At 37.9% G+C, this 27,984-nt stretch overlaps 1 protein-coding gene, 1 long non-coding RNA gene and 1 pseudogene across 3 annotated transcripts in view; 2 read left to right on the top strand and 1 right to left on the bottom strand.

Moving 5' to 3' along the window:
* Positions 1-1,734: 1,734 nt before the first annotated feature.
* On the top strand, positions 1,735-3,826 carry LOC149095286 (uncharacterized). The gene is made up of 3 exons (XR_016205034.1): positions 1,735-1,896; positions 2,485-2,641; positions 3,221-3,826. It is a non-coding gene; the product is annotated as an uncharacterized LOC149095286 (long non-coding RNA).
* Positions 3,827-4,880: 1,054 nt separating this feature from the next.
* Positions 4,881-19,696, bottom strand: LOC110061613 (uncharacterized). Its single transcript, XM_089281952.1, is given in 11 exon segments — positions 4,881-4,944; positions 5,216-5,245; positions 6,032-6,073; positions 6,184-6,207; positions 6,348-6,389; positions 6,743-6,772; positions 7,179-7,214; positions 14,825-16,089; positions 17,106-17,767; positions 17,770-18,244; positions 19,646-19,696. Coding segments are annotated over 9 exon segments (2,592 nt in total). The 3' UTR covers positions 4,881-4,944; positions 5,216-5,245; positions 6,032-6,066.
* A 37-nt stretch (positions 19,697-19,733) lies between these two features.
* LOC149095285 (uncharacterized) overlaps positions 19,734-27,984 on the top strand; it is a 34,013-nt pseudogene continuing 25,762 nt past the window's right edge. The window contains exon 1 of the transcript XR_016205033.1: positions 19,734-20,052. The product of XR_016205033.1 is annotated as an uncharacterized LOC149095285 (transcript). The remainder of the gene's footprint in view (positions 20,053-27,984) is intronic.

The raw sequence follows: 27,984 nt of genomic DNA, 5'->3' as shown, positions 1-27,984 counted from the left end.
AATATGGAATCCAACGCCAGAAATGACCAGGAATTTTTCTTTGCTGTACGGGTTCTGAGGTCACTGAAGTCAAGTGCATGAAGACGGCTAGCTGCATGCATGGGGTGAGAGAATCCTAACATTTATTTCTTATCTGATTCTAAAATCTATCAGTTTTGCTCAGACTTGCAACAAATCTTTGGACTCGCAATATTTTCAATATTTTGAATATTTGAATAGTTCTCTCTATTTCAGCTATCATTATTTTTTCATGCAGTATCATTTGATATTAAATATTTAAGTGTATATTATTTAATCACGTCAGAGATTAAAGAGTGACACTTCATATCGGCACTTAATGCCTTGCCAGTTAACCCGTATCAACCTGCTTTACCAACTCAATTATGTAGTATCTGTGTAGGTAACATACTTACTGAGTGTTTTATTCCTCTGATGGGAATAAGTTGACTCCTGGTTACGGGCACCTGGGGTGTATTCCAGCACGCACGAGCCGGACAACTTACATACATGTCTTCTCCAGTCTGACTGTAGGTTGTGGCGGGGGGTAGGTACATTACTGGTCAGGGACTGGGAGGAGCTTAGCTCAGTTCGGAATCACAGCGATTCGCCACTTCCATTTGAGTGAGTGTTGTTTTCTTTTCCTTAGTATGTTTTGGTTCTTTCTTTCTTTTTTTTTTTTTCGCAGAAAACCACGTGACACTTAGATTGGCTAGTTGAAGTAGGATTCGATCCTTGAGAAAAAACTCTTGAGAAACTTTCAAAAAGTAATAAGTTATGTTTATTCATGGGTGACTTTAACATAAATCTTCTGAACTTTGAAGACTGTCAGATAACTGAGGAATTCATTAATACTGTGATTTCTTATGGCTTCTTACCACACATTCTGCAGCCTACAAGAATCACTGATCACACAGCAACATTAATTGATAATATTTTCTTTAATTCTAATGAATTTGTTGCTACTAGTAGAAATTTGATTTGTGACCTTACAGATCATTTACCAAATTTCTTAATTATCAACAAATTATCTTGGACAGCAAGCAATGTGACAAGACAAGATAAACTAGCGTCCGGTTAAATGACCAGGAATTTTTCTTTGCTGTACGGGTTCTGAAGTCGCTGGATTCAAGTGCTTGAAGACGGCTAGCTGCATGCATGGGGTGAGAGAATCCTAACATTTATTTCATATCTGATTCTAAAATCTATCAGTTTTGCTCAGACTTGCAACAAATCTTTGGACTTGCAATATTTTCAATATTTTGAATAGTTCTCTCTATTTCAGCTATCATTATTTTTTCATCCAGTATCATTTGATATTTAATATTTAAGCGTATATTATTTAATCACGTCAGAGATTAAAGAGTGACACTTCATATTGGCACTTAATGCCTTGCCAGTTAACCCGTATCAACCTGCTTTACCAACTAAATTATGTAGTATGTGTGTAGGTAACGTACTTACTGAGTGTTTTATTCATCTGATGGGAATAAGTTGACTCCTGGTTACAGGCACTTGGAGTGTATTCCAACATGCACGAGCCGGACAACTTACATACATGTCTTCTCCAGTCTGACTGTAGGTTGTGGCGGGGGGGGGGGGGTGGGTATATTACTGGTCAGAGAGTGGGGGAGCTTAGCTCAGCTCGGAATCACAGCGATTCGCCGCTTCCATTTAAGTGAGTGTTGTTTTCTTTTCCTTAGTATGTTTTGGTTCTTTCTTTCTTTTTTTTTTTTTCGCAGGAAACCACGTGACACTTAGATTGGCTAGTTGAAGTAGGATTCAATCCTTGACAAGATAAACCAGCGTCCAGTTAAATGACCAGGAATTTTTCTTTGCTGTACGGGTTCTGAAGTCGCTGGAGTCATGTGCTTGAAGACCGCTAGCTGCATGCATGGGGTGAGAGAATCCTAACATTTATTTCATATCTGATTCTAAAATCTATCAGTTTTGCTCAGACTTGCAACAAATCTTTGGACTCGCAATATTTTCAATATTTTGAATATTTGAAGAAGTCTCTCTATTTCAGCTATCATTATTTTTTCATGCAGTATCATTTGATATTTAATATTTAAGTGTATATTATTTAATCATGTCAGAGATTAAAGAGTTGTACTTCATATCAGCACTTAATGCCTTGCCAGTTAACCCGTATCAACCTGCTTTACCAACTAAATTATGTAGTATCTGTGTAGGTAACATACTTACTGAGTGTTTTTATTCATCTGATGGGAATAAGTTGACTCCTGGTTACGGGCAGCTGGGGTGTATTCCAGCACGCACGAGCCGGACAACTTACATACATGTCTTCTCCAGTCTGACTGTAGGTTGTGGTGGGGGGGGGGGTAGGTACATTACTGGTCAGGAACTGGGGGGAGCTTAGCTCAGTTCGGATTCACAGCGATTTGCCACTTCCATTTAAGTGAGTGTTGTTTTCTTTTCCTTAGTATGTTTTGGTTCTTTCTTTCTTTCTTTTTTTTTTCGCAGAAAACCACGTGACACTTAGATTGGCTAGTTGAAGTAGGATTCGATCCTTGACAAGGTAAACCAGTGTCCGGTTAAATGACCAGGAATTTTTCTTTCCTGTACGGGTTCTGAAGTCGCTGGAGTCAAGTGCTTGAAGACGGCTAGCTGCATGCATGGGGTGAGAGAATCCTAACATTTATTTCTTATCTGATTCTAAAATCTATCAGTTTTGCTCAGACTTGCACGAAATCTTTGGACTTGCAATATTTTCAATATTTTGAATATTTGAATAGTTCTTTCTATTTCAGCTATCATTACTTTTTCATGCAGTATCATTTGATATTTAATATTTAAGCGTATACTATTTAATCACGTCAGAGATTAAAGAGTGACACTTCATATCGGCACTTAATGCCTTGCCAGTTAACCCGTATCAACCTGCTTTACCAACTAAATTATGTAGTATCTGTGTAGGTAACATACTTACTGAGTGTTGTATTCATCTGATGGGAATAAGTTGACTCCTGGTTACGGGCACCTGGGGTGTATTCCAGCACGCACGAGCCGGACAACTTACATACATGTCTTCTCCAGTCTGACCGTAGGTTATGGCGGGGGGTGGGTACATTACTGGTCAGGGACTGGGGGGAGCTTAGTTCAGTTCGGAATCACAGCGATTCGCCACTTCCATTTGAGTGAGTGTTGTTTTCTTTTCCTTAGTATGTTTTGGTTCTTTCTTTCTTTTTTTTTTTCGCAGAAAACCACGTGACACTTAGATTGGCTAGTTGAAGTAGGATTCGATCCTTGAGAAAAAACTCTTGAGAAACTTTCAACAAGTAATAAGTTATGTTTATTCATGGATGACTTTAACATAAATCTTCTGAACTTTGAAGACTGTCAGATAACTGAGGAATTCATTAATACTGTGATTTCTTATGGCTTCTTACCACACATTCTGCAGCCTACAAGAATCACTGATCACACAGCAACATTAATTAATTAATTCTAATGAATTTGTTGCTACTAGTGGAAATTTGATTTGTGACCTTACAGATCATTTACCAAATTTCTTAATTATCAACAAATTATCTTGGACAGCAAGCAATGTGACAAGACAAGATAAACCAGCGTCCGGTTAAATGACCAGGAATTTTTCTTTGCTGTACGGGTTCTGAAGTCGCTGGAGTCAAGTGCTTGAAGACGGCTAGCTGCATGCATGGGGTGAGAGAATCCTAACATTTATTTCATATCTGATTCTAAAATCTATCAGTTTTGCTCAGACTTGCAACAAATCTTTGGACTCGCAATATTTTCAACATTTTGAATATTTGAATAGTTCTTTCTATTTTAGCTATCATTATTTTTTCATCCAGTATCATTTGATATTTAATATTTAAGTGTATATTATTTAATCACGTTAGAGAGTGCAACTTCATATCGGCACTTAAAAGTCTTCAAAGTCGTTTATCGGAAGCTGAATTCAGATCGAAATGATTTTTTTATTCTGCTTTTAAAGCGTTCTGGCTATAAGGTCCTTCAGCCATAATCAGACCCCTATTCCTCTTGACGTACCACACGCCACTTTATCATCAAACAAACATTTTTATCTGAAAACAACAACTTTATTCAAACAACTAGAATATCCTACGAATACATGATATCAATCAATAAATCTATGTCAGTCTATGAATCTAAGACCTGGAGAGGGGATTTTGGCTCAGCTAAGGGGGGCTACAAAACAAAATATACACAATAAATAAAATGGTGGACACTTTTATTAAACTCTTCATTGTGTATTTTTTTTTACAAGAAACGGTTTGACATTTGACAATGTGAAACGTCCAATAGGCACTTAGACTGTAAAGACACTACATGTTCCCATGGGAAGCGCCGAGCCCAAGTCTAAAGCTACAATAATATATTTACATAGTTGTTTCTACAGAGGTTAAAATATATACAATTTTATGTACAACAACATTTACAATAAATAAGACTTTAGTTAATATCGTGTATTTTAAAATTCTATTTACAAAACTATTTACAGCAATTCAACTTTTTAGAATGCAAGATTAACAATACATCTTAACGATTTTTTTTGGTATATATGTTTTACATTTTTTTTATTATTATTATTACATACACTAATTTCAACGTCTATTTACAAAATTTATATAACTTATGCCCTTACCCTTAGAAATATAGCCCCCCTCTTAGCCCCCATTCCCCTCCCTATTGGCATTTTCTCTCTCTCTCCCCCCCCCGTTTATGTTAAATAAGAATAAATTTAAGATGAGACGGAAAATGTTGCCCCTCCCATACTGACTACCATTCTTCCCCCCCCTCTTCCCCTCCCTCTTCCCCCTCCCCTTCCTCTCTGCCACCCACGTCCCCTCCCATGGCCACCCCACTGCCTTCCCCCTCCACCTCTTTCTTTACAATCCTTGGCCCTGTGGCCTTTTCTTTTGCAACGCCAACAGCGCACTAAAAATGAAAGAAAGACATAAAATTGTGAGATAAGTTTTTTGTTTAACACATTTCTATTTTTCCTATTTTAGGGAGATTTTCTTGTTAGTGTCACAAACAAGTATTACTCACTCCAATTTAGGACAACAGTCAATCAAACGTCAGGCAATATTACAACCAATGAGCAAAAGGCATTACTGTATTTTGCGAGCTTTTTACATGACTGGCGAGTTTGTGTTTCTTTGGCTATGAAGAATTATATACAGACAAACAGAATTTGAAAACTTACTGTTTGAGAGCTTCAACTGCTCTTTTAATTCTGAAAAAGAATATTGTAAGTAAGTAAGTAAGTAAGTAAGTAAGTAAGAGACTTTATTTTATGAGGGTGACACGTAACAGTAACTAACATTACAAATCATGTTTTGGCCCTCTAAAAAATACAGATAATAAAAACTACATTAAAAACTACATTAGCAATAGATATTTACAATGGAAATAGTATAACAATATTTCTAGAATTTGATAAAGCCAGGAAAGCGCCAGACTCCTGAAAATAAGCCAGTTTTGCATGCTCCGAAGTGTTAAAGAAAATTTGATTGTCTCGTTTATGAGATGCTTTTCATAAAGGAATGGAATGCAAAATTAACCACACAGACTGACTCTATCCATGCGAAACTATTTTTTTGAAAGAGCATTCTATTACTTTTATTCCTTTTGCTATCGACTTATTGTTTTTACTTAGTATACATTTTTATCAACTTAACAAATTGACATCAGTTTTTCATGCCTCTGTCAGGTTATTGATGATGAATTTCATCATAACATTGTCAAAGTAGCTGTGGATCGCCGAATGGATCACAGACTACTTTGACAATGTTATGAAGAAATTCATCTTCAATAACAGGACAGACGCATGAAAAACTAACGTCATAAATTATAAATTCATGTGTCTGTCCGCATATTGACAATGAAAATTAGCCAATGAGCTGGCGAGAATTTCTGCAGTTATCATAAGATATAGTATTGACTGGATAGTGATGTTAGCCTAAGGTCGAAACGTCGTCGTTTTCAAAAAAGTAGTAATGACAATCTTTGGTATATTTACCGCTTATTTCTGCCCTCAGGGCTTCCACATTTTCTTTAGGATCTATAGAGAAACCAACGTGTATGTCAGTTATGTTCTCAATATTTCCTTTTTTGCAGAAATTTTATAATGTATAACAATGATAATAGAGGTTATCGAAGCTCGTTTCTCACCTCCATCTGTCTTTTCCGGCACAACTGTAGAAAAGACAAAAAAAGTCATTTTCTTACCAATTAAACTTCGAAATCAAACTGCAATTTTCGAACTTGTACTATTAAAAGTTTCACATCCTTTGTCCCTGAAACTTTATTTTTTTGACAGGTTTTTCACATGTTACCTTCTTTCTCCTTTAACTCGACCACCTCTCTTACGTCGTCCCCTGTAGAAAACCAAACAAATGTCATTTTGCAATGAATTAAACCTCAATATCATCCTGTTATTTTAAAACTTTTACTATTCAGAGGTTTCGCACCCTTGTCTGATTCACGTAAAACCTAATTTTTGTTAGTCTGACCTAATAAGGCTATGTCTACACTATAGCGTATAGTTTTTGGGCCGGCGCGAAAACTATATAGGATAGGCCTTTCGTTCACACAAAACGTAACGGAGCCAAGCTGCGCGGTCGTTTCTGCTCATACCAGGCCGGAGTATCTTTCATGTCGACATAATGAACCGTTCGGTATAGTGTAGACACATCCTAAAAATAAAAATTGACAGTTGTTTATATGTTACCTGCAGAAGGTTCTGCCTCTGCCTTGTTTTCTGCAGGAAAAGCAAAATACTCGTTTTTAGTGTGTATCTTTAGTGGCCTCCACAGTTAGGGCTATGCTAAATTATAACCATCTTTGGCCACCTTTATGACAAGGGAAAAATTCAGCTTCGTAAAACAAATAGGACAAAAGATATAGCTGCCCAACCATAATTCTACTTTACATTCCTGACCCTGGCCTTAGACTGCTTGAGTAACGCAGCTCTTTTCAGGAAGCTTTGAATTGAGTTAATCTTTTTGTGTGTTTTGTTGTTGTTGTTGTTGTTGTGCTACAAACAGGAATTTGAGAGTTTACCCGTTTGAAAAAGCCCCTTAATTTTCTTTGTGGCTCTTTTAAAAAGAGACAGAAATGCACAAATAAAAATATCCATTCAGTAGACAAATGAGTAAAGGTGTTACCGTTGGTTTGACTTGATGACATCTTGTGTTGAATGTCTAAACGGGGAAACGTATAACACAAATGCATCGCATTACGTTAATCGTAACATCTTGAAGTAACCTGAACAGTTTATTCCACGACTGTAACTGTATCATTATACATAAGTTGTTGACAATCTTTGTCGGTCAAGATGCTTGCCTGAATATTGGCCTCGTTCTTTTGCGTTGTTATTGACCAAGACAAAGGCCAGACGAGCTCTCTTGACCAAAAAAGCTTGCTAATAAAAAGATTTATTACATGGTCATGGTGTTGAGAGTTTTTTAATTTTCCGCGGGAACAATGCAAGCAATGTCGAGCGAGCAAGAGACACGCCCATCTTGCCCGCTCCGAACCGCACTGTACGGGTCCGCAAATGATCCCGGACCGGAAATGATCCCCATATTGGACCACAAATGATCCCGATCAAAAAATAAGGAATGGCATGGATTTGTATCAGAGGAAGGTGAGAACATGTACAAAAATAATGAACTAAAAAAAATGCTTTATCATTTTACAAAAAATTATTCTACAGTTGCTGTTTTGTTCTTCGAAGGGTACAGATCGTTTTCACTGTCACGCAATAACAAAAATAATAAATCGAAAACCAACCAATGGAAAAAGCTAAGAAATTGTGATGTACGCTATAGAAGATAACTAAATAAGACACTTCTCCAAGTTTTAGGCCCGTACGTTTTTCCGAACTTCAGATATTCGTGGTAAATGTTTCCCAGAAATTTACAGAGCCCAGTAAGAAAACACCATGTTGGTGTATATCCGTGGCGGCCGGAATATAGTGTGAACATCCGGAATTTACTTTGGCTTTCTAGGCGACTGATTATGAGTACTAAACAAACAAGCATTTACATTAGCACTTGCCCTAATGCTCTAACTTCTAAAAAGACTCAAAATCATGAGATGAGTATATATTTTTAAACAAACTCGATCGTAACCTTGTGTCACGCAACCTCCATAACCCTGAAATTCAAAATGCTCTGGTTTCCAAACGAAGCACGCTAATTGTAAACAGATGTAAATATACCGCCTCTTATGCCTGATGAGGATAAAAACACGTCACGTGAATACGATCTATTGATTTAGAAGTCTTAAAAAAGCACATACTTGTAAACATTCTCGAAATCCGGGTGGCAATAGTGTCAAACATCTATCAAACAGCTAATTGTCAAAACGAAGCGCAAGCCTTGGCTTTGCTTGGTCATGAAGCTGAACTTCATAACTATAGCTTAGAATTTTGGCTTCTTAGAATACTCAAGTAGTCATTTCCGAGTAATTAAAGCCAAAACACGACCAAGGAAAAATTACAAAATAAATTTGTTCAAATTTCCAGTGCTACACACTAGGTGTTTTACAGAGTGATGAAGCGTTGTAGGCTTGTGGGTCTACTCAGGTGACAGCGTCTTCTGTAATAGTTGCTTCATGGTTAGATTTTAGTTTAAAACTTTAGACGAGTAGCGTTAATGGCTGATAAAATGTCATTTAACTATAACATCGAAATATCAATGTTGAACAAACGAGGATATGTAGCGTATGTTGCACTGATCATAATTTTACTTAGAATTGCAAAGAAATACAAGCCAAGTCGTGTTTTGATGATTGAGTGGTGATATTCATAGCATCGTAGTTAGAAGCAAAATCTAGTCGAAAGTATGAAAAAAAGAGCAAGTTGTAAGCCATTATAATTATAAGATGGCTTTAATAAAAACATCGGTATTCACGTAAGCCAATTTCCTATCCACACCATCCCACCATCCATGCCATTCCTTATATTTTAGTCGGGATCGTTTGCGGTCCAATATGGGGATCATTTGCGGTCCGGGATCATTTGCGGTTCAATTTGGGGATCACTTGCGGACCCGTAGAGCACTCCTTGCCCGCACTTTTTCGAAATTGGAGCACTATTTTACATTTGCAGCACTTGTGAGCACTTAATTGACTTTTGCGCAGAATTTGAGCATTTTTTGGCTTTTTGGGAAACATTTCAGCACATTTTTCACAATTTTCCATATGTTAAATGCAATATTTTGTGTTTGAAACGTTTTCAGTAAAGCCCAGTACGAGTAATTTTAGCTTGTCGCCTGATCGGCTGACTGTTGTCATGGAAATGTGCGTGCTATGGTCCTTTTAACCGTGGGAACAGGCGATTTTCATTGGATCGTGACTTCGTGTTTAGTTAAAAATTTGATAAAACTAGGAATATGTATAAACATCTGCTGGGAAATGATTTAAAAAACGTACACTGCGAGCAATTTTCGTGCACCATTTCTAAATTTCAAGCACTTTTTATAGAAATCGAGCACTAGTTAAGTACTTTTTTGCCATGCGCATACTCAGACTCATACTCTGCGCATACTCAGAGTCAAGTCTGACAAATCTGATTGGCTGAGAGTACGAAACGAATTCTCAGCGGATGTTCAGAAAATCGGATCCGGCCAGAGGTCGCGATTCTTGTTGCTGACCAAAAGGAGCGAGGCCTTGGGACGAGAAATGATATGGTGCTATCCAAACGGCAGCGGTCTACCTCGTTTGCATGCTGAAAGAATGTCCGTATGCTCAAGGGAAAAGTTTATTTCATGTTAGGGGGGAAATTTATGTATTGTCTATCGATTGCGGGGATTCTTCGTCCTTTTTCGACAGATCAAAAAGTGAACTCGAGGTTACGTTCATGTCTGTAAAGTAACACTCAATGTGGTGACGTTTGCAAAATATTGGCGGAGCAAAAATTTTGGCAAGGTGAGCTCCTTAGCACCGGCAATTTAACCACTTACCGCACAATATGTTAAATGCGATTTTCTGGAAGAAATTACTGTTTCCTCGTTGCTTTTTTATGCAATGGAGAGATTTTCTCCAGTCGCAACCCTCCTCTCTTATCCTGGCTTGGGACCGGCTTAGATGACAGTTTTCGCACATCTAAGGCAGAGTTAAAAAGCTCTGGGTCGAGTAGGCTTAATCTAGAATAACAAAACTGTATCAAGTCTTCAGGAATATGCCATTAAACGATATTCATTTTTTTTTTCATTTTGATTGAAACTTTTGGTTATACACCCATTACAGTTTGTTAAGTTACTAACATTTCTGAATATAATAACATGTAAACTTTCATTTTCTGAATTTCCACAAAAAACGACAAAGTAGCTTGTAAGTTAAACGAAAAAGTGTTCAACCCTTCAACCTTTAACTTTTCAACTATCACGCGATAGCAATGGAGAGCGAGCAATCTGATTGTTTTAGTATAAATCTACTCGTCCTTCAAAACTTTATCTAAATCCTCTTCCAAAACGCCAAGAAGCGGCCGTCATTTTGATTACAAGGTACAAGGGCACACTGCTACGCCACTCACTGTCTATCACAGAGTAGACAGTGAGTAGCGTAACCAATCAGGGAGCAGCATTCGTGGTAGAATGCTAGTAGATTTATACTCATAATGGTTAGATGTCACTGCAAGTAACGTTTTGTCGCTTTTCATTAGCAATGTATATGGGAAAAAGTTAACTTGCTATATCATTTGTACTAACTTGAAACTTGACAGAAATAACTTTTTAGCAATTTTACAAGTTTAATCATATTTTTATCGATATGAAATTTCCGTTTTTTATGTTTCCTGTTACGGTTTTACTTTGGGAATCTAAAAGTCTGCACTCATTTGACCATAAATGCTACAAACGAAACTATTTTTCTGCAAACTTTTTAAACGGTATGTTAGGCCGAAAGATAAGCAGAAACGGCCTGAAACATGATAACGTAATTTACAAATGACAGTAACGATAGAAAATCACAGGTCTAACGAAACTCATGCTTTGTGAGCTTTCATTCTCACGAGAGAAAATGTGAACTACACACTTGGTTAACTACTCCTAGTAAACTTAACACAATTAAAATGAAAAATTGACTATGACTTTGAACGGAGTATTAATAGCAATGTGTTCGAGTCTCTGCAGTTCTTTGCAACATATACTTAATTTCGTTAAGTAATGTAATTTACAACCACTCATAAAGCAAAAAATTAAATAGAAATGGAATGTGAAAAGTAGTTATCAAAATACCCCTCTTTTCAGTTCTTTCTAACAAAAGTACCACAATTAGTGTTTTCAGTCAAGTTTTAGTACATTGTCGAGGAAAAGGTTTTTGTTATTCATCCTGGTAGATGTAATAATAAAGTGTATTATCGTTTGTCTCACGACGTAGTCACTTGAGATGTGGATCGCGACGTTTCGATTGCTTACTGCTAGTCTTCTTCAGGCGATAAGGTCGACTGATTGCACGGTATCATTTACATCACAAAGGTCGGCTGTGATTGGTGCATTTCGATCCTCCTATTGTTCCATTGTTCCGGCGAGTAGGTGTTCCCTCAGTGGTCCGCTGTTGTACCGTTCTCCTGTTGTTGTGTTTTTTAATCGTGGGCATCCATGCTTCAGGAATTTCAATTCCACTATCCTTGTTGATGTTATTAGGGTGAAGTCTTATGTGAATAGCTTCCTTGACCCTACGTGTGTACCAGTGAGGATCTCGATCAATAAACTTGACCTCATTCCAGATAGGATAGTGGCCGGTCTCGTGGGTGTGTTCAGAAACGGCGGAGGTCTGAGTACGGGCGAGTCGTATATCCCTGTCGTGTTCTTTGATCCTCTCCTGCATAGATCTCCCTGTTTCCCCGATGTAGACTTTGCCGCACTCACAGGGAATCCTGTAGTCAACACCACCTTGTTTAGCCGGGTTGACGGTGTCCTTTGGTTGCACTAAGTGTGACCGAAGTGTCGTGTCGGACTTGAAGACGGTGCGAATGCCTTGTTGTTCAAGGCAGCGGCGGAGAGACTCCGAAACTCCTTGGACACAAGGTAGAACGGCGTTGGATTTAAATTCCGCGACGGGCTCTCTTCTTGGGGCTGTTCGTGCCTTTGTGATCTTCTGTACAAAAGAGGAGGGATATCCGTTAGAAACAAGTACAGATGACAGATGTTTCTTCTCTCCAGCGATTACTGATGGTTTGGTCACGAGACGTTTAGCCCGGCCGTACAGACACTTCACAATACCGCGCTTTACTGACTGAGGGTGGTGTGAATCATACGCTAGGTACTGATCAGTATGTGTTGGTTTCCTGTAGACACTGGTGGTAAGGCGGCCATCAGGTACATTGTTTTCATTTTCAAAGATTTAAGTTGCTCGATCTGTAACATTAAAAGGCGCGTCCAGTTTTGCCAATAGGGACCGGAGGCTCCATTACGCAGATAATGCTGTACCTTTCAAGCCCCAACCCATCCTTTTGAGCAAGCCACTTGAAACTTATTACTTTTCGTCTTATTATGAAGGAGACCTCCAACTCACCGTCATCTTGGTCAATTTGTAATACTGCTTTTCACCCACAAGTTGAATCTGCTTGGAATTCTTCGTCATGAAGGTAGCTACTGCAATAACAAGAACGTTTACCTTACCAGTACTTTTTCTGCTGAATTGCCAACCGCAAAATGAAGTTTCATCGTATTTGGAACTCCCTCGACTTCTTTGTATTTTCTCCCAAGGTATGCTTCTGCCTCACCGTACGCTTCTCATACTCTTCCCAGTTGCCTTGATAGCTCAGTTGGTAGAGCACTGCACTGGTATTGCAGAGGTCCAGGGCTCGAATCCCGTTCAGGCCTGATCTTTTCTCAGGCTTTAATTTCACAACTGCTAAAGCTGTTTATATAACTTCGATGATCAATCGTGTCTTCATATCTTTCTCCGCAGTTCAAATATATGATCTTTCATGTATTCACTTGCATTCTTCACCGTCTACGCGTATATAACGAACTCACAACATGATCAGCTTCCAGTTGGCTTGATAGCGCAGTTGGTAAAGCACTGCACCGGTATCGCAGAGGTCATGGGTTCAAATCCCGTTTAGGTCTGATCTTTTTTCAGGCTTTAATTTCACAGCTGCTGTGTTTATGTAAGTTGTTTATATAACTACGATGATTTCCGTGACCGGCTTCCAAACGGTTCCATACAACAGGAAACCCAAACTCACTCTTGTGATTAACTGTCACTGCGATTAGCTGTCACTGCAAAGATGCTCTTGTTCCGGTACTGTGAGTTGTGGCTGTCTGTCTATAGCCTCACCCTTCAGAAGGTGTTCTGCTAGTCGTTTTAGCTGGGAATACGGCAGAGTCGCTAGATTTGCGTGTCCTCGGAACTTGCTCGCTGCATTATATACGATGTTGAAAAAATCCGCCTTTGAAACATCGTATCCGGAAGAAACAATCTTTGTCCTAATCATGAGGACAATTTTAACATATTTTTTTGTATAACTATATTACCTCCGCTGTAAACATTTAATTTACATTATTTAAACCAGTTGCCTGACATTTTTAGGTTTTTAGTTATTTCTGGGAACTGGTAACCTTTTAACTTTTCAAATCATCTTTTAAATATTTTTATACACTTCTAAATGGATAATAACATGTGTTGTTGCTTAATGTAAATTACCGTTACAGATAACGGAAAATGTGTTCAATATAAACTTATGTGAAATATGTACAAAATGAGCATGGTTTCATTGGAAAGTCCAAAGCGTTAACTGGCTTAAAGGACATTTGAAAAGAAATTTTCTGCCGTGTGACAACCTATTTTCAGCAACAAGGGATAATATAAATATTTACTAAAGAGTAACCTGAAAAGCTAATTCAATGACATTTCTCTGGGTATGTCGTTTGGTATTTAAGATCTAAATAAAATACATTTCAGTGATATAGAATGTCAGATAGGAAAATAAAAGAAAGCTCAAAGCGTGTGACATCAATGGTCCCTGTTAGCTGAGAATGGGTGTATAAGGAAAATGATAAAATTAGAAAACGTATGAATTTAGAACGATGCACTCGTCAATTCAATCGTAAAATTGAACTATATATTTTTATATTGCAAAAAGTCGTGGGTCAAAAATATACATATTTGTTATATCTAGACTCCAAAGCCCTCTGTTCACCATCTCGACCCTGGTGCCAAATACTATGAAGATCTCCAGGCAAGGATAATGTCACAGAGCTTCACAGCTCCTTCATATGTCAAACCTATACCAGGTTTCACGAGAGGGCACTGAAGTTATTATTAAAGGGACACTGCACTTACCACTGAGGGTGGTAAGGGGGGTCAAGATCACGATTAATGGAAAATAAATTGGTCGTTTCACAATTCACTGGAAGCTGAACAATTATAGTTTTATTTTGCAGAGCAGTACCCAACAAATGATTAAAACCCACTAGGAAGTGAGAATGGCTAACGATAGCGAGGATGGAAACGGATTGCAATATGGATTTTTTAAAAAGCGTTAGGCTGTCAGGTTTAAAAAAATTCAAGTTTGGCTCGAAAACCGTTCAAAGTTTGCAAAAATGATGCTGCTGTGTCGATGTTCGTAACGAAATTGCTTTTAATCATTTAGTTAGAGCTAATTAAGTTATTACATAAATGTAGGGACCATTTGGTGAATTTATAACAGCTTTTGGCAAATATATCGTGACATTGTCCCTTTAATACAGCTCTCTCCTCGTCCTTGCCAAATCTTCATACGATCTCCAGGCAGACTCACTGCTCTTATGTTCACTGATAGAAACAATCAGTAATGAAAGCTATTTATTCAGCATACCTGTTTCGTCTCCTGGCATTCGCATTAACTTCCATCCTGTATCGTTCCCTCCTGCAAACAGAGGGATGAACAAACTGCTCTCCGGAGAAATCGCCTTTTCTTTGTCGGATAGCCTCCTGAAATTCTTGCCACAAATCATTCGTGACAAAATAGTGATTTGTCGGAAAAGCATATCCTGTGCGCAATGCCCTTTTGGCCATCTCAAGCCTTTGTAGTGTTGGAACAGGCTCATCTTCCTCTGGCAGCGTTTCCGCGTTATAGACACCACGAATGTCCAGCAATAGCCTGTTATAGATGTCCACACCATAACAATCACCCAGGATTCTCGCCTGATCGCAATTTATGTCTCCTTTGAGTCCCTGGAGTTCCTCCTGCAAAAATTGTCTTCCCTCACGCCACAGAGGTTGTGGTATTTGACAGTCCCTTCTTCCAGGACCCCTTGGCGCTTCTTGTGTGTCAAATCCTAAGAGCCTGCTTCGCATTTCAATGAAATCTGCTGGGACTCCTTCGATCTGACCGAAGGAACTGGGGTAGACCCGTCGGACAAAATTGATTTCCTGAACACTGTTTACTTTTTCGTCGTTAACAAACACGCCATGTAGCTGTGTAACCCTAAGGTCACATAATCCATCCCCATCTCCGGGAGGTGTGTTTGGAAATTCAAGGGAAATGCGCAGGTACGGTGCGTCACATCTGGACTGCTGTGCTCTGATTACGTTGTTAGGCAAGGGCTCGTTTCTCTCGACCTTTTTATCAAAAAGATCTTGCACAGCAGGCAGCACCATCTTTGCTTCTGTCCAACTTAATTGCACTTGGCCTAGTACGGGGTAACGGTAAACAATCCAGGCGATCCGTACGATTTCTCTCCATGCTGTCATTCTTAACGATACCATTCCTTCGTCAACCAGCCACTTCGCAGTATTCAAGATATGTTCATCTCGAATTTTGCTTAAGCTCTCAAGCTGTCTAGCTAATTGTAGCTGCTGCAGAAAAGGATGGGAAATATCTCCCTTCAATTTCTCAGTCATAGATACTATGTTTTGTTTCATTTCTTGTTGCCCAATTCCTTCCACGCATGTTAAAACACTTTGCGCGTGCAAGATATTCAAATTGTCTTTGTAAGACCTGAACTCCAAGCTAGACACGTATCGCTCGAGATCTTCTTGAGTTTCACCACGGACAATTCTAGCTACTCCTCGTTTTAGTGAACCATCTGCCCTTTTTCTTCTTTTTGGCTGGCTTGGCGACTCGCTTACACTTTCCTCCTACAAGTAAGATACAATATTTGAATAACCATCAGGGCTTTTGGGCGAATTGCAATTAAGTTAGATTCTATATCAACGCTACGAGTTTCTGGTCAACCTCTTGCCGGCATAAAGAACTAACGCGCCAAGCGCGCAGCGTCAACAAACTAATCAGGACGAGGTCTCAGGAAGTAAATAATTCCTGCATACATGGTGAAAATTTAGATTGAGTGTAGAAGGCCTGAACGTCTGAGGAAAGCTCCCTATTCCCTTCCAAACCACGGATCACTTGCAAAACAATATTACGTCTAGCATCAACACCGACTTGCGCGTCATTGTGCACAGCGCAACTTGAACCTTTCTCAGTGCCCGCCGTGTCCGTGTCCGTGCATTGTTCTATTCAACAATTAGATTATGAGCTCAAGATTTCTATAAGGTGATAGTTGATGAGGCCGAGGGCCGAATCACTATCACTTCATAGAAATCGAGAGCGCATAATCTAATTGTTTTAGCAGAATTCTTACTAAAATTTACTTCAAATAACAGTTTCCAATTATTTCTTGACGCATTATTAAACTTTGCGCCTGAAAAAGATCGCTCGGATTTAAGTGCCGTTTAAAATCGAAGTTGTGCGCGCGCATCAGCTTTTTCAATAATTTCAACTTTTTTAAAAGTCAAGAAACCCTAAACGTCCCTCGTTAGGCTTGTCAGAAATTCCATTATCCATTTGCATCAAAATTTTCCTCCAAAACTTTGGAAAAACAAAAAAAAGTCGCCATTTCCAAGACGAACTCCAGCCACTGCACACTAATGGCTGATAGTGTTCTATGGCTCAGTCAATCTGATTACAGCATTTGCATTAGTATACCAGTAGAACTCTACTGATCAAGAATATAGGGTCAAAAGCATTGTTAAACGTTTTTTTAGCAATGCAGAACTTTCTTATATGGAGGTTTCACTATGTAGCTTTCTATCTCAGTAATGATCTAATGGCCCGAGAACCTCTCCTCTTTAAGTCTTAGTTTTTATTTGCTTACCTCGTCCTCTTCATCTTCTTGTTCTACTGGGTTTTCTCCTACTTTTGTAGCCGCAGGTGATTGTTCGGAGATAACTTCCTCGTCAGAAACTCCTGAATGCGGAAATTGGTCTTCCTGGGTTTCTTGAGGAGTCGCCATATGGATTTCGAGTGATTGTTCGCAGATAACTTCCTCGTCAGAAACTCCTGAGTGCGAAAATTGGTCTTCCTGGGTTTCGTGAGGACACGCCATCTGGGTTTCGAGCTTGCTACTGCTGGATGTAGCCTGCAACTCGCTTTCTGCCGTTGCTTTTTCCGTAGCTACAGAAGACTGTTGCAAGAATAACTTCACTCCAGAAACCTCTGTACTTTGGCTGTCTTGGCTTTCCCCGGTGCTGCTGGGTGCGAAAATGTCATTGGGCGCCATCCATGTTATCGCTGGCTGTACAGCGGCAGCATTCTTAAGGACAGGTAGAAGGAAAGTGCTTTCCAATTTGCCCTTCACCTGCTTTAAAACCCTACGTGTGCTTTCGTCACCAACATTACGTACTGCCATTAAGACCTCGCTTTCTACTTCGTAAAAACCAATGATCTCAAACCCATGTGCCAGATACAGGCGTAGAGCAGGTACATTGGAGAATCCTCCTGCTAGAACAAGTCAGATGTAGGTACTAGCTCCGTGGGATCATTCTTCGCTCTATTTCTAACCTCTTCTATGGCACAGGAAAGAAGAATGTCTCCTAAACACAAGGAACGCTTGTCAGCTCTTCTAACACAATAACTGACCTCCCGCATCAGTTTCCGGGTCGTGGCCCTCATGTCGCTGGCAACTGCATGCCCTGAAATAGATGTTAATTTGCTGGCTTCGTAACTCCGGTTTTTGAGCAAAATCAAGCCAGAGGGATCGCTGGACTCCTTCTCGAAGGCGACAATCACGATCTTGTCGTCACTTTTGCCTTCATTACAAAACTGCTGGACGGCGTTCTTGTAACTGTTGACGATCAGCCGGTTGTTCTTGGCTTCATCTGGGCTCAGGATGGATTGCAGTCTTTCTACTGAACACTTCGTCAGTACAGTAGCACCGTCATCGAAAGTCTGAAAAAATATAGAATTGGATAAGTACATGTTGTAACTAAAGCTGTAACTGTTTGAGAGAGTTTTCTATTTGAACAGAATGACTCTAGATGTGTACAACTCCATAGCATCTGCTCTCCACCGTATTTTCGCGTAAAATGCAGATTCTCCCAAATGAAGGCGAGGCCCCAGTTGTTCAAAACCCGAATAACATAACCCGAGGTTAGCGGGATAATTAATCGAGGAATAAAATGGTGTTTATTCATCGTTTAACTATCCTTCGATTAAACTCCATTAAGCCAGTAAAACCGGTCTGTAGCTGGAGTATTAGGGAAGGGAAGGGATAATTATGATGGTTATGATAATAGTGATAATAATACTAATAATAATAATAATAATAGCAAACTTTATTGAGCACTTTTCATACAAACTTGAATCTTACATGTATCTGGTAAAAAATTCAGAAATTCTGTTGTTCCTTAGGTTTTCGGTAATTATAATAGTAATAATAATATCAAAATAATAATAATAATAATAAGGATTTATTATCATCATCGTCACATCATATATGTCATGATATCATGGTTACTACAACTAATGCTAATACTACTACTACTACTACTTTTTTTTTATAATAATAATAATAATAATAATAATAATAGACATTATTTAACGAGGGTTAAACACTTAATAGCCAAAGGCTAATAAATGTGTGGTCCTCAGAAAATAAATTATGAATACAAATATACAGTATAATAAAAGTTCAAGTCCTAAAATTATGAGACGCGAGTATATTAATTACAATAAGATTAAAAACTTAAATTTAAAATGTCAAATCCTAAAATGGTCCAAATGTTGCTGCGCTGCGAAGATCGTTTTCCTACAAAATTAATGCGAACTTGTTGTTGAATAAAAAGAAAAAGAAAGCCCGATAGTTATATCTCAACTATACTTGTCTTCTATGAAGACTAACAAAAATGCTTAAATTAAAATGAGAGTTGTACGCTGGGCGAAGCTTAATGAATCAGGCATCACTGAATCACTACTGATCTTTCATTTTTACATTACAGCATGCAACGCTTTTTATCTCTGAGAGCAAAAATGTCGAGACTTCTTGCTTCGCTCTAGTCGTGTAAAAAATTAAAAATTTGGCGTATCGCCGAAGAATGGTCTGTCCATATTTGGTAACTACTCGGAGCATTCCGTACCGGGCCCAGTACTTTAAGCAAAATGTCTGCCATTTTGACTGGTTTGTCCGCATTTTCATCCGATTAGCACGTTAATTCACCTCGCTAGGTGGGTCAAATTTAACCTTTAGTTTAATCCTTGGATAGTGCTAATCCAGCTTGGAGAAACAAAATTTAATCACAGGATAAATTTATTCTTTTGATTAGGACAATTGAACCGTGAATTAAAGTAAACTTAATACAAGCGAAAAAGGAGTTCTCTACCGCTGGAAAAATTCATTATTATTCAGTATAGTCTTACCTCGGCCAAAAATGGACTGTGATCGAAACTGTTCACAAAATCTTTTGCCATTTTAGTAACCGCAAAAACAATTCAAGTCAGCTCTGAAATAACAAGTTTCCCTTTGACTTTCAGCGATTTGATCCTGATTATCCAAATAAGCCCTGGGGACGAGGTTGATCCAAATATGGGTGGTATCTTATCTTTCATATGACGTGGTCGAAAAACACATGTGCTCAATGCATTCGCCCGACAATGGCGGATGTCGAAAAAAGTCTGTGAGATGCTTTTTGTTCTCTAAGCCCGATGTCGAGTGCGGCACGGAATCTGGTTAGCGCTAAATTTCCCTTTTTGCCATCAGAGAGAAATGGCTTGAGTCACAGAGAAGTGGGCCGTCGATAAGCAGAGAAGTGACTGCTTCGAGAAAGGTATTCGATAGCGTTTTAATAATTGCTATTTCAGTTGCGTTTGTTAATTCTCATCCGACTTTTTCCTTGGTAATACTATCATCACATCAATACGAATTGACCGTAAAACAAACAAAGCCGTTAGGTCAACGCATGCAATTTGTTTTCCTGTTTCCTTCTAAAGACAGTTTTATAGATTAGTCACAACACTTCAATGAAAATTATTGAGAAACATTAATCCCAAATGAATCGCGTCCGCGATTCATTTGCTCATTAGTTATGCATGGGGCATGCGCATGTGTCTCCAAGGAATTTACGCTTTGGAGGACCTCGATTTCTACGGATTGTACTGAGATAAAATTGTCAAATTACAGACTAAATCTTCGTTTTTATAGAGAGCGAATTTTAATTGTAGTATTGTTGAAATTGTTGGGTGAGAAAATTGTAACATTTATTTAATACAGAAAGATCTCTTACAGTGTATTGGCGTTTAGAATAATTCATGATTTCACCATCCTATTATTTACCGAATAGTCAGTTTAATTTTGATCTTTTTTTGTTCTTGGTTTTCTTTCTGTGTAGCTGAGTGATTGCATAGTTTAGGGCATCAAATCATGCTAGTAACCCGGTCAACTGAGATCTTTGGAATTACTTCCATGTACAGTTATTGCCAGTTTTAATTCAGTATTTTTCAAAGAGAAATAAATATTTTTCTAACAGTAAGGCAACTTTATCACTTGCCTTAAGCTGCAAAATTATCACTTTCATATATTACTGATTTGTAGTCGTTGAGCTTTTGAACTCTGAACCCATCTGACTTGCCACTTGCAAAGCTCGAATCTTATATCAACCTCAGAGCTAATGTAACAGCAGTTCCACATATGATCAGCTCTAATTGTGCTGCTGGGCTGAGTGTTTTAAATTTATATTAATGAGACCTCTAACAGTTCAAATCTATCATCTTTCATTCTCCCGGCAGATGATTGATTGAAAATTGCCAAAGTTACACCACTACTAAATCCATGCCTCACAGTTCAACTTCCAGAATTTATAGAGTTGTAAATTGGTTAACCACTCCAGATCTATGAAGATCCTTTTAATCTCACTGTATTTATTACATTATATTCTGAGTCGACGATTAACATTTATCATGATTTCAACCCAAGGACCATCGACTGATTGACCTGTGACTTCATTCTTCTAATACATCCTAAAAAACATACCTAAAAATATTCTTCAATGAGAGAAGTCATTGATGATTACTTCAAAATCCATTCTCTAGCTCATACTGTGGCAGATCTTCCTTGAAACTAGTTGTCAACATTGTCAAAATTAGTTGTCAACTTCAACACTAGAACAACTATTCCACACATTCATTATGTGGGACTGAGTAGGGTTGCTACTGTTCAAGGGTTATATACTAGTCTTTATCCTCACTAAATTTATGATAGCATAAATTGTCTTACTGAAAATTTTGTTTTAAGGATGTCCATTTTATAAGGATGTACAGTGTAAGAGCATTTAGTAATATTTGGTGTAACGGTATTCAAAATGTAATATTCTCCAGAAAACAACATGAACTCGTTAATAATGAGAGGGGGCAAATGAGAAATGGAAAATTAGAATCAGGACGTTTAAAAGTGGAAAACTTGAAAGTGAAAATGAAGCAATGGAAAGTTGAAAAGTAAAATTAAATATAACTAGCACTCAAACTGATCAAAAAATATCAATAGAAAAAAATTAGACAATGGTGAAAAGTGAAAATTAAAGAGAAGCAAGGGTCTTGTAATGTTGGGTTATTTGAAATGGTTCTGTTGTGTCATGTCAAACGTTTTTCATGCGAGTGGTTTTTACTTAGACTCTAATTGGAGTTTCCTATCTTGGCATCATACTCAGTCTCATTTTTTGGATTGGAGTCAGTTTCTGTACTCCAACTCTTTTCTTTTTCCGGAGTGTCAGACAAGGTAAATGTGTTTTTGAAGATCCTGGCAGACTTAACAGAAGCCAGAAGGAAAGAGGCAAATGAGAAATGGAAAATTGGAATAAGGAAGTTAAAAGTGGGAGATGGGAAGTGAAGATTGAGCAATGGCAAGATAAAAAGTAAAATTAAATATAACTGGCACTCAAAGGGATTAAAAATATGTCAATAGAGAAAATTAGATGATGGTAAAAAATTAAAATTAAAGAGAAGCAAAGGTCTTGTAACATGGTGGTTATAATGCATCCAAAATGTTTCTGTTGTGTCCTGTGGCATGTTCTTTATTCCAGTGGTTTTTACTTAGATCTCTGTTGTGAGATGTCTGTAAGAGACAGACAGATGTACGAGTAAACTGGGTTTAGGTTTTTTGTTTATTTGTGCCAAGCTGTGCACTTTTAAAATGACCCCAAGTCTTTGTTCTCTAATGAAATTCTAGCTGTTGATAAGCCATGTAAACAAACAAACTAACAAACTATTCCTTAATTCAAACAAACCTTCCCTTAATTTTGATCCTTGACAAGAAGCAACAGATCCCAGTTAAATGACTAGGAAATTTTCTTTGCCGTTCGGGTTGTAAAGTCCCTCAAGTGAAGTGGTTGAAGTCTGGCTTCATAGGGGTAGAAAATCCCAAGATTTATTTCATATCTAACAGCCTTTATATACCATGCTATTATTTTCAGTTGCCTTCAGTTGTATTGTAAAGAGAATATTCTTATCAACACTCAAGATGATGAAAAAAATATCAATAGAAAAAAATGAGATAATGATGAATAATTAAAATTAAAGAGCAGCAAAGGTCTGGTAATGTGGTGGTTACTCGAAATGGTTCTATTGTGTCCTGTTACATGTTTTTCATTTTGGATTGGATTCAGTTTCTGTACTTCAACTCTTTTCTTTTTCCTGAGCGTCGGACAGGCTAAATGTGTTTTTGAAGATCCTGGAAGACTTAAATGAAGCCAAAAGAAAAGAGGCAAATGAGAAATGGAAAATTGGAATCAGGGAGTTAAAAGTGGAAGATGGAAAGTGAAAATGAAGCAGTGGCAAGTTGAAAAGTAAAATGTGGCCTTAGCATTCCATGTAATTTGTAAGTTTCCAGAGGATTATCAAACACAAGGGCTGACTTCTGGAAGGTTTCGCTTCTTGCCTTTGACCATCCTCTTCCATGCCTCGAGCAGTGTTCTCGCCTGCTTCAAATTGTCATCATGGTGTAGAATGGCAGGCAAATCATCCATATTGCAACCTTTCCTCTAACTCGGTGACACTGGTTTAAAACACGAGCCTGTGCGGGTTGTGAAGTCACTCAAGTGAAGTGGTTGGAGTGTGGCTTCATAGGGTGAGAAAATTCTAACATTTATTTCATATCTAACAGCCTATATAATACCATGCTATTATTTTCAGTTGCCTTGAGTTGTGTTGTAAGAAGAATATTCTTATCAACACTCAAAATGATGAAAAAAATATCAATAGAAAAAATGAGATAATGGTGAATAATTAAAATTAAAGAGAAGCAAGGGTCTGGTAAAGTGGTGGTTATTCGAAATGGTTCTGTTATGTCATGTCACATGTTTTTCATGCCCGTGGTTTTTACTTAGATTCTAATTGAAGTTTCTTATCTTGGCATCATACTTGGTCTCATTTTTTGGATTGGAGTCAGTTTCTGTACTCCAACTCTTTTCTTTTTCCGGAGCGTCAGACAAGCTAAATGTGTTTTTGAAGATCCTGGCAGACTTAACAGAAGCCAAAAGGAAAGAGGCAAATGAGAAATGGAAAATTGGAATGAGGAAGTTAAAAGTGGAAGATGGAAAGTGTAAATGAAGCAGTGGCAGCAAGTTGAAAAGTAAAATGTGGCCTTAGCATTCCATGTAATTTTTAGGTTTCCAAAGGATTGTCAAATACAAGGGCTGACTTTTGGAAGGTTTCGCTTCTTGCCTTTTCCCATCCTCTTCCATGCCTCAAGCAGTGTTTTCGCTTGCTTCAAATTGTCATCCTGGTGTAGAGTGGCGGGCAAATCATCCATATCGCAACCATTGAAACTAGTTGTCAACATTGTCAAAATTAGTTGTCAACTTCAACACTAGAACAACTATTCCACACATTCATTATGTGGGACTGAGTAGAGTTGCTACTGTTCAAGGGTTATATACTAGTCTTTGTCCTCACTAAATTTATGATAGCATAAATTGTCTTACTGAAAATTTTGTTTTAAGGATGTCCATTTTATAAGGATGTACAGTATAAGAGCATTTAGTAATATTTGGGTTAATGGTATTCAATATGTAATATTCTCCAGAAAACAACATGAACTCGTTAATAATGAAAGGGGGCAAATGAGAAATGGAAAATTAGAATCAGGACGTTTAAAAGTGGAAAACTTGAAAGTGAAAATGAAGCAATGGAAAGTTGAAAAGTAAAATTAAATATAACTAGCACTCAAACTGATCAAAAAATATCAATAGAAAAAAATTAGACAATGGTGAAAAATTAAAATTAAAGAGAAGCAAAGGTCTTGTAATGTTGGGTTATTCGAAATGGTTCTGTTGTGTCATGTCAAACGTTTTTCATGCAAGTGGTTTTTACTTAGACTCTAAGTGGAGTTTCCTATCTTGGCATCATACTCGGTCTCATTTTTTGGATTGGAGTCAGTTTCTGTACTCCAACTCTTTTCTTTTTCCGGAGCGTCAGACAAGCTAAATGTGTTTTTGAAGATCCTGGCAGACTTAACAGAAGCCAGAAGCAAAGAGGTAAATGAGAAATGGAAAATTGGAATGAGGAAGTTAAAAGTGGGAGATGGGAAGTGAAGATTGAGCAATGGCAAGATGAAAAGTAAAATTAAATATAACTGGCACTCAAAGGGATTAAAAATATGTCAGTAGAGAAAATTAGATGATGGTAAAAAATTAAAATTAAAGAGAAGCAAAGATCTTGTAACATGGTGGTTATAATGCATCCAAAATGTTTCTGTTGTGTCTTGTGGCATGTTCTTTATTCCAGTGGTTTTTAGTTAGATCTCTGTTGTGAGATGTCTGTAAGAGACAGACAGATATACGGGTAAACTGGGTTTAGGCTTTTTGTTGATTTGTGCCAAGCTGTACACTTTTAAAATGACCCCAAGTCTTTGTTCTCTAATGAAATTCTAGCTGTTGATAAGCCATATAAACAAACAAACTAACAAACTATTCCTTAATTCAAACAAACCTTCCCTTAATTTTGATCCTTGACAAGAAGCAACAGATCCCAGTTAAATGACTAGGAAATTTTGTTTGTCGTTTGGGTTGTAAAGTCCCTCAAGCTAAGTGGTTGAAGTCTGGCTTCATAGGGTGAGAAAATTCCAAGATTTATTTCATATCTAACAGCCTTTATATACCATGCTATTATTTTCAGTTGCCTTCAGTTGTATTGTAAAGAGAATATTCTTGTCAACACTCAAGATGATGAAAAAAATATCAATAGAAAAAAATGAGATAATGATGAATAATTAAAATTAAAGAGCAGCAAAGGTCTGGTAATGTGGTGGTTAGTCGAAATGGTTCTGTTGTGTCCTGTTACATGTTTTTCATTTTGGATTGGAGTCAGTTTCTGTACTTCAACTCTTTTCTTTTTCCTGAGCGTCGGACAGGCTAAATGTGTTTTTGAAGATCCTGGAAGACTTAAATGAAGCCAAAAGAAAAGAGGCAAATGAGAAATGGAAAATTGGAATCAGGGAGTTAAAAGTGGAAGATGGAAAGTGAAAATGAAGCAGTGGCAAGTTGAAAAGTAAAATGTGGCCTTAGCATTCCATGTAATTTGTAAGTTTCCAAAGGATTATCAAACACAAGGGCTGACTTCTGGAAGGTTTCGCTTCTTGCCTTTGACCATCCTCTTCCATGCCTCGAGCAGTGTTCTCGCCTGCTTCAAATTGTCATCATGGTGTAGAATGGCAGGCAAATCATCCATATTGCAACCTTTCCTCTAACTCGGTGACACTGGTTTAAAACACGAGCCTGTGCGGGTTGTGAAGTCACTCAAGTGAAGTGGTTGGAGTGTGGCTTCATAGGGTGAGAAAATCCTAACATTTATTTCATATCTAACAGCCTATATAATACCATGCTATTATTTTCAGTTGCCTTGAGTTGTATTGTAAGAAGAATATTCTTATCAACACTCAAAATGATGAAAAAAATATCAATAGAAAAAAATGAGATAATGGTGAATAATTAAAATTAAAGAGAAGCAAGGGTCTGGTAAAGTGGTGGTTATTCGAAATGGTTCTGTTATGTCATGTCACATGTTTTTCATGCCCGTGGTTTTTACTTAGATTCTAATTGAAGTTTCTTATCTTGGCATCATACTTGGTCTCATTTTTTGGATTGGAGTCAGTTTCTGTACTCCAACTCTTTTCTTTTTCCGGAGCGTCAGACAAGCTAAATGTGTTTTTGAAGATCCTGGCAGACTTAACAGAAGCCAAAAGGAAAGAGGCAAATGAGAAATGGAAAATTGGAATGAGGAAGTTAAAAGTGGAAGATGGAAAGTGAAAATGAAGCAGTGGCAAGTTGAAAAGTAAAATGTGGCCTTAGGATTCCATGTAATTTTTAAGTTTCCAAAGGATTATCAAACACAAGGGCTGACTTCTGGAAGGTTTCGCTTCTTGCCTTTTCCCATCCTCTTCCATGCCTCGAGCAGTGTTCTCGCCTGCTTCAAATTGTCATCATGGTGTAGAATGGCAGGCAAATCATCCATATTGCAACCTTTCCTCTAACTCGGTGACACTGGTTTAAAACACGAGCCTGTGCGGGTTGTGAAGTCACTCAAGTGAAGTGGTTGGAGTCTGGCTTCATAGGGTGAGAAAATTCTAACATTTATTTCATATCTAACAGCCTATATAATACCATGCTATTATTTTCAGTTGCCTTGAGTTGTGTTGTAAGAAGAATATTCTTATCAACACTCAAAATGATGACAAAAATATCAATAGAAAAAATGAGATAATGGTGAATAATTAAAATTAAAGAGAAGCAAAGGTCTGGTAAAGTGGTGGTTATTCGAAATGGTTCTGTTATGTCATGTCACATGTTTTTCATGCCCGTGGTTTTTACTTAGATTCTAATTGAAGTTTCTTATCTTGGCATCATACTTGGTCTCATTTTTTGGATTGGAGTCAGTTTCTGTACTCCAACTCTTTTCTTTTTCCGGAGCATCAGACAAGCTAAATGTGTTTTTGAAGATCCTGGCAGACTTAACAGAAGCCAAAAGGAAAGAGGCAAATGAGAAATGGAAAATTGGAATGAGGAAGTTAAAAGTGGAAGATGGAAAGTGAAAATGAAGCAGTGGCAAGTTGAAAAGTAAAATGTGGCCTTAGCATTCCATGTAATTTGTAAGTTTCCAAAGGATTATCAAACACAAGGGCTGACTTCTGGAAGGTTTCGCTTCTTGCCTTTGACCATCCTCTTCCATGCCTCGAGCAGTGTTCTCGCCTGCTTCAAATTGTCATCATGGTGTAGAATGGCAGGCAAATCATCCATATTGCAACCTTTCCTCTAACTCGGTGACACTGGTTTAAAACACGAGCCTGTGCGGGTTGTGAAGTCACTCAAGTGAAGTGGTTGGAGTGTGGCTTCATAGGGTGAGAAAATCCTAACATTTATTTCATATCTAACAGCCTATATAATACCATGCTATTATTTTCAGTTGCCTTGAGTTGTATTGTAAGAAGAATATTCTTATCAACACTCAAAATGATGAAAAAAATATCAATAGAAAAAAATGAGATAATGGTGAATAATTAAAATTAAAGAGAAGCAAGGGTCTGGTAAAGTGGTGGTAATTCGAAATGGTTCTGTTATGTCATGTCACATGTTTTTCATGCCAGTGGTTTTTACTTAGATTCTAATTGGAGTTTCTTATCTTGGCATCATACTTGGTCTCATTTTTTGGATTGGAGTCAGTTTCTGTACTCCAACTCTTTTCTTTTTCCGGAGCGTCAGACAAGCTAAATGTGT

The sequence above is a fragment of the Orbicella faveolata genome, unplaced genomic scaffold, assembly GCF_042242905.1.
Source record: "Orbicella faveolata isolate gen_17 unplaced genomic scaffold, um_ofav_v1 contig_53, whole genome shotgun sequence".
NCBI classification, from domain to species: Eukaryota; Metazoa; Cnidaria; class Anthozoa; order Scleractinia; family Merulinidae; genus Orbicella; species Orbicella faveolata.
This window is presented reverse-complemented; position numbering and strand designations above follow the sequence as displayed.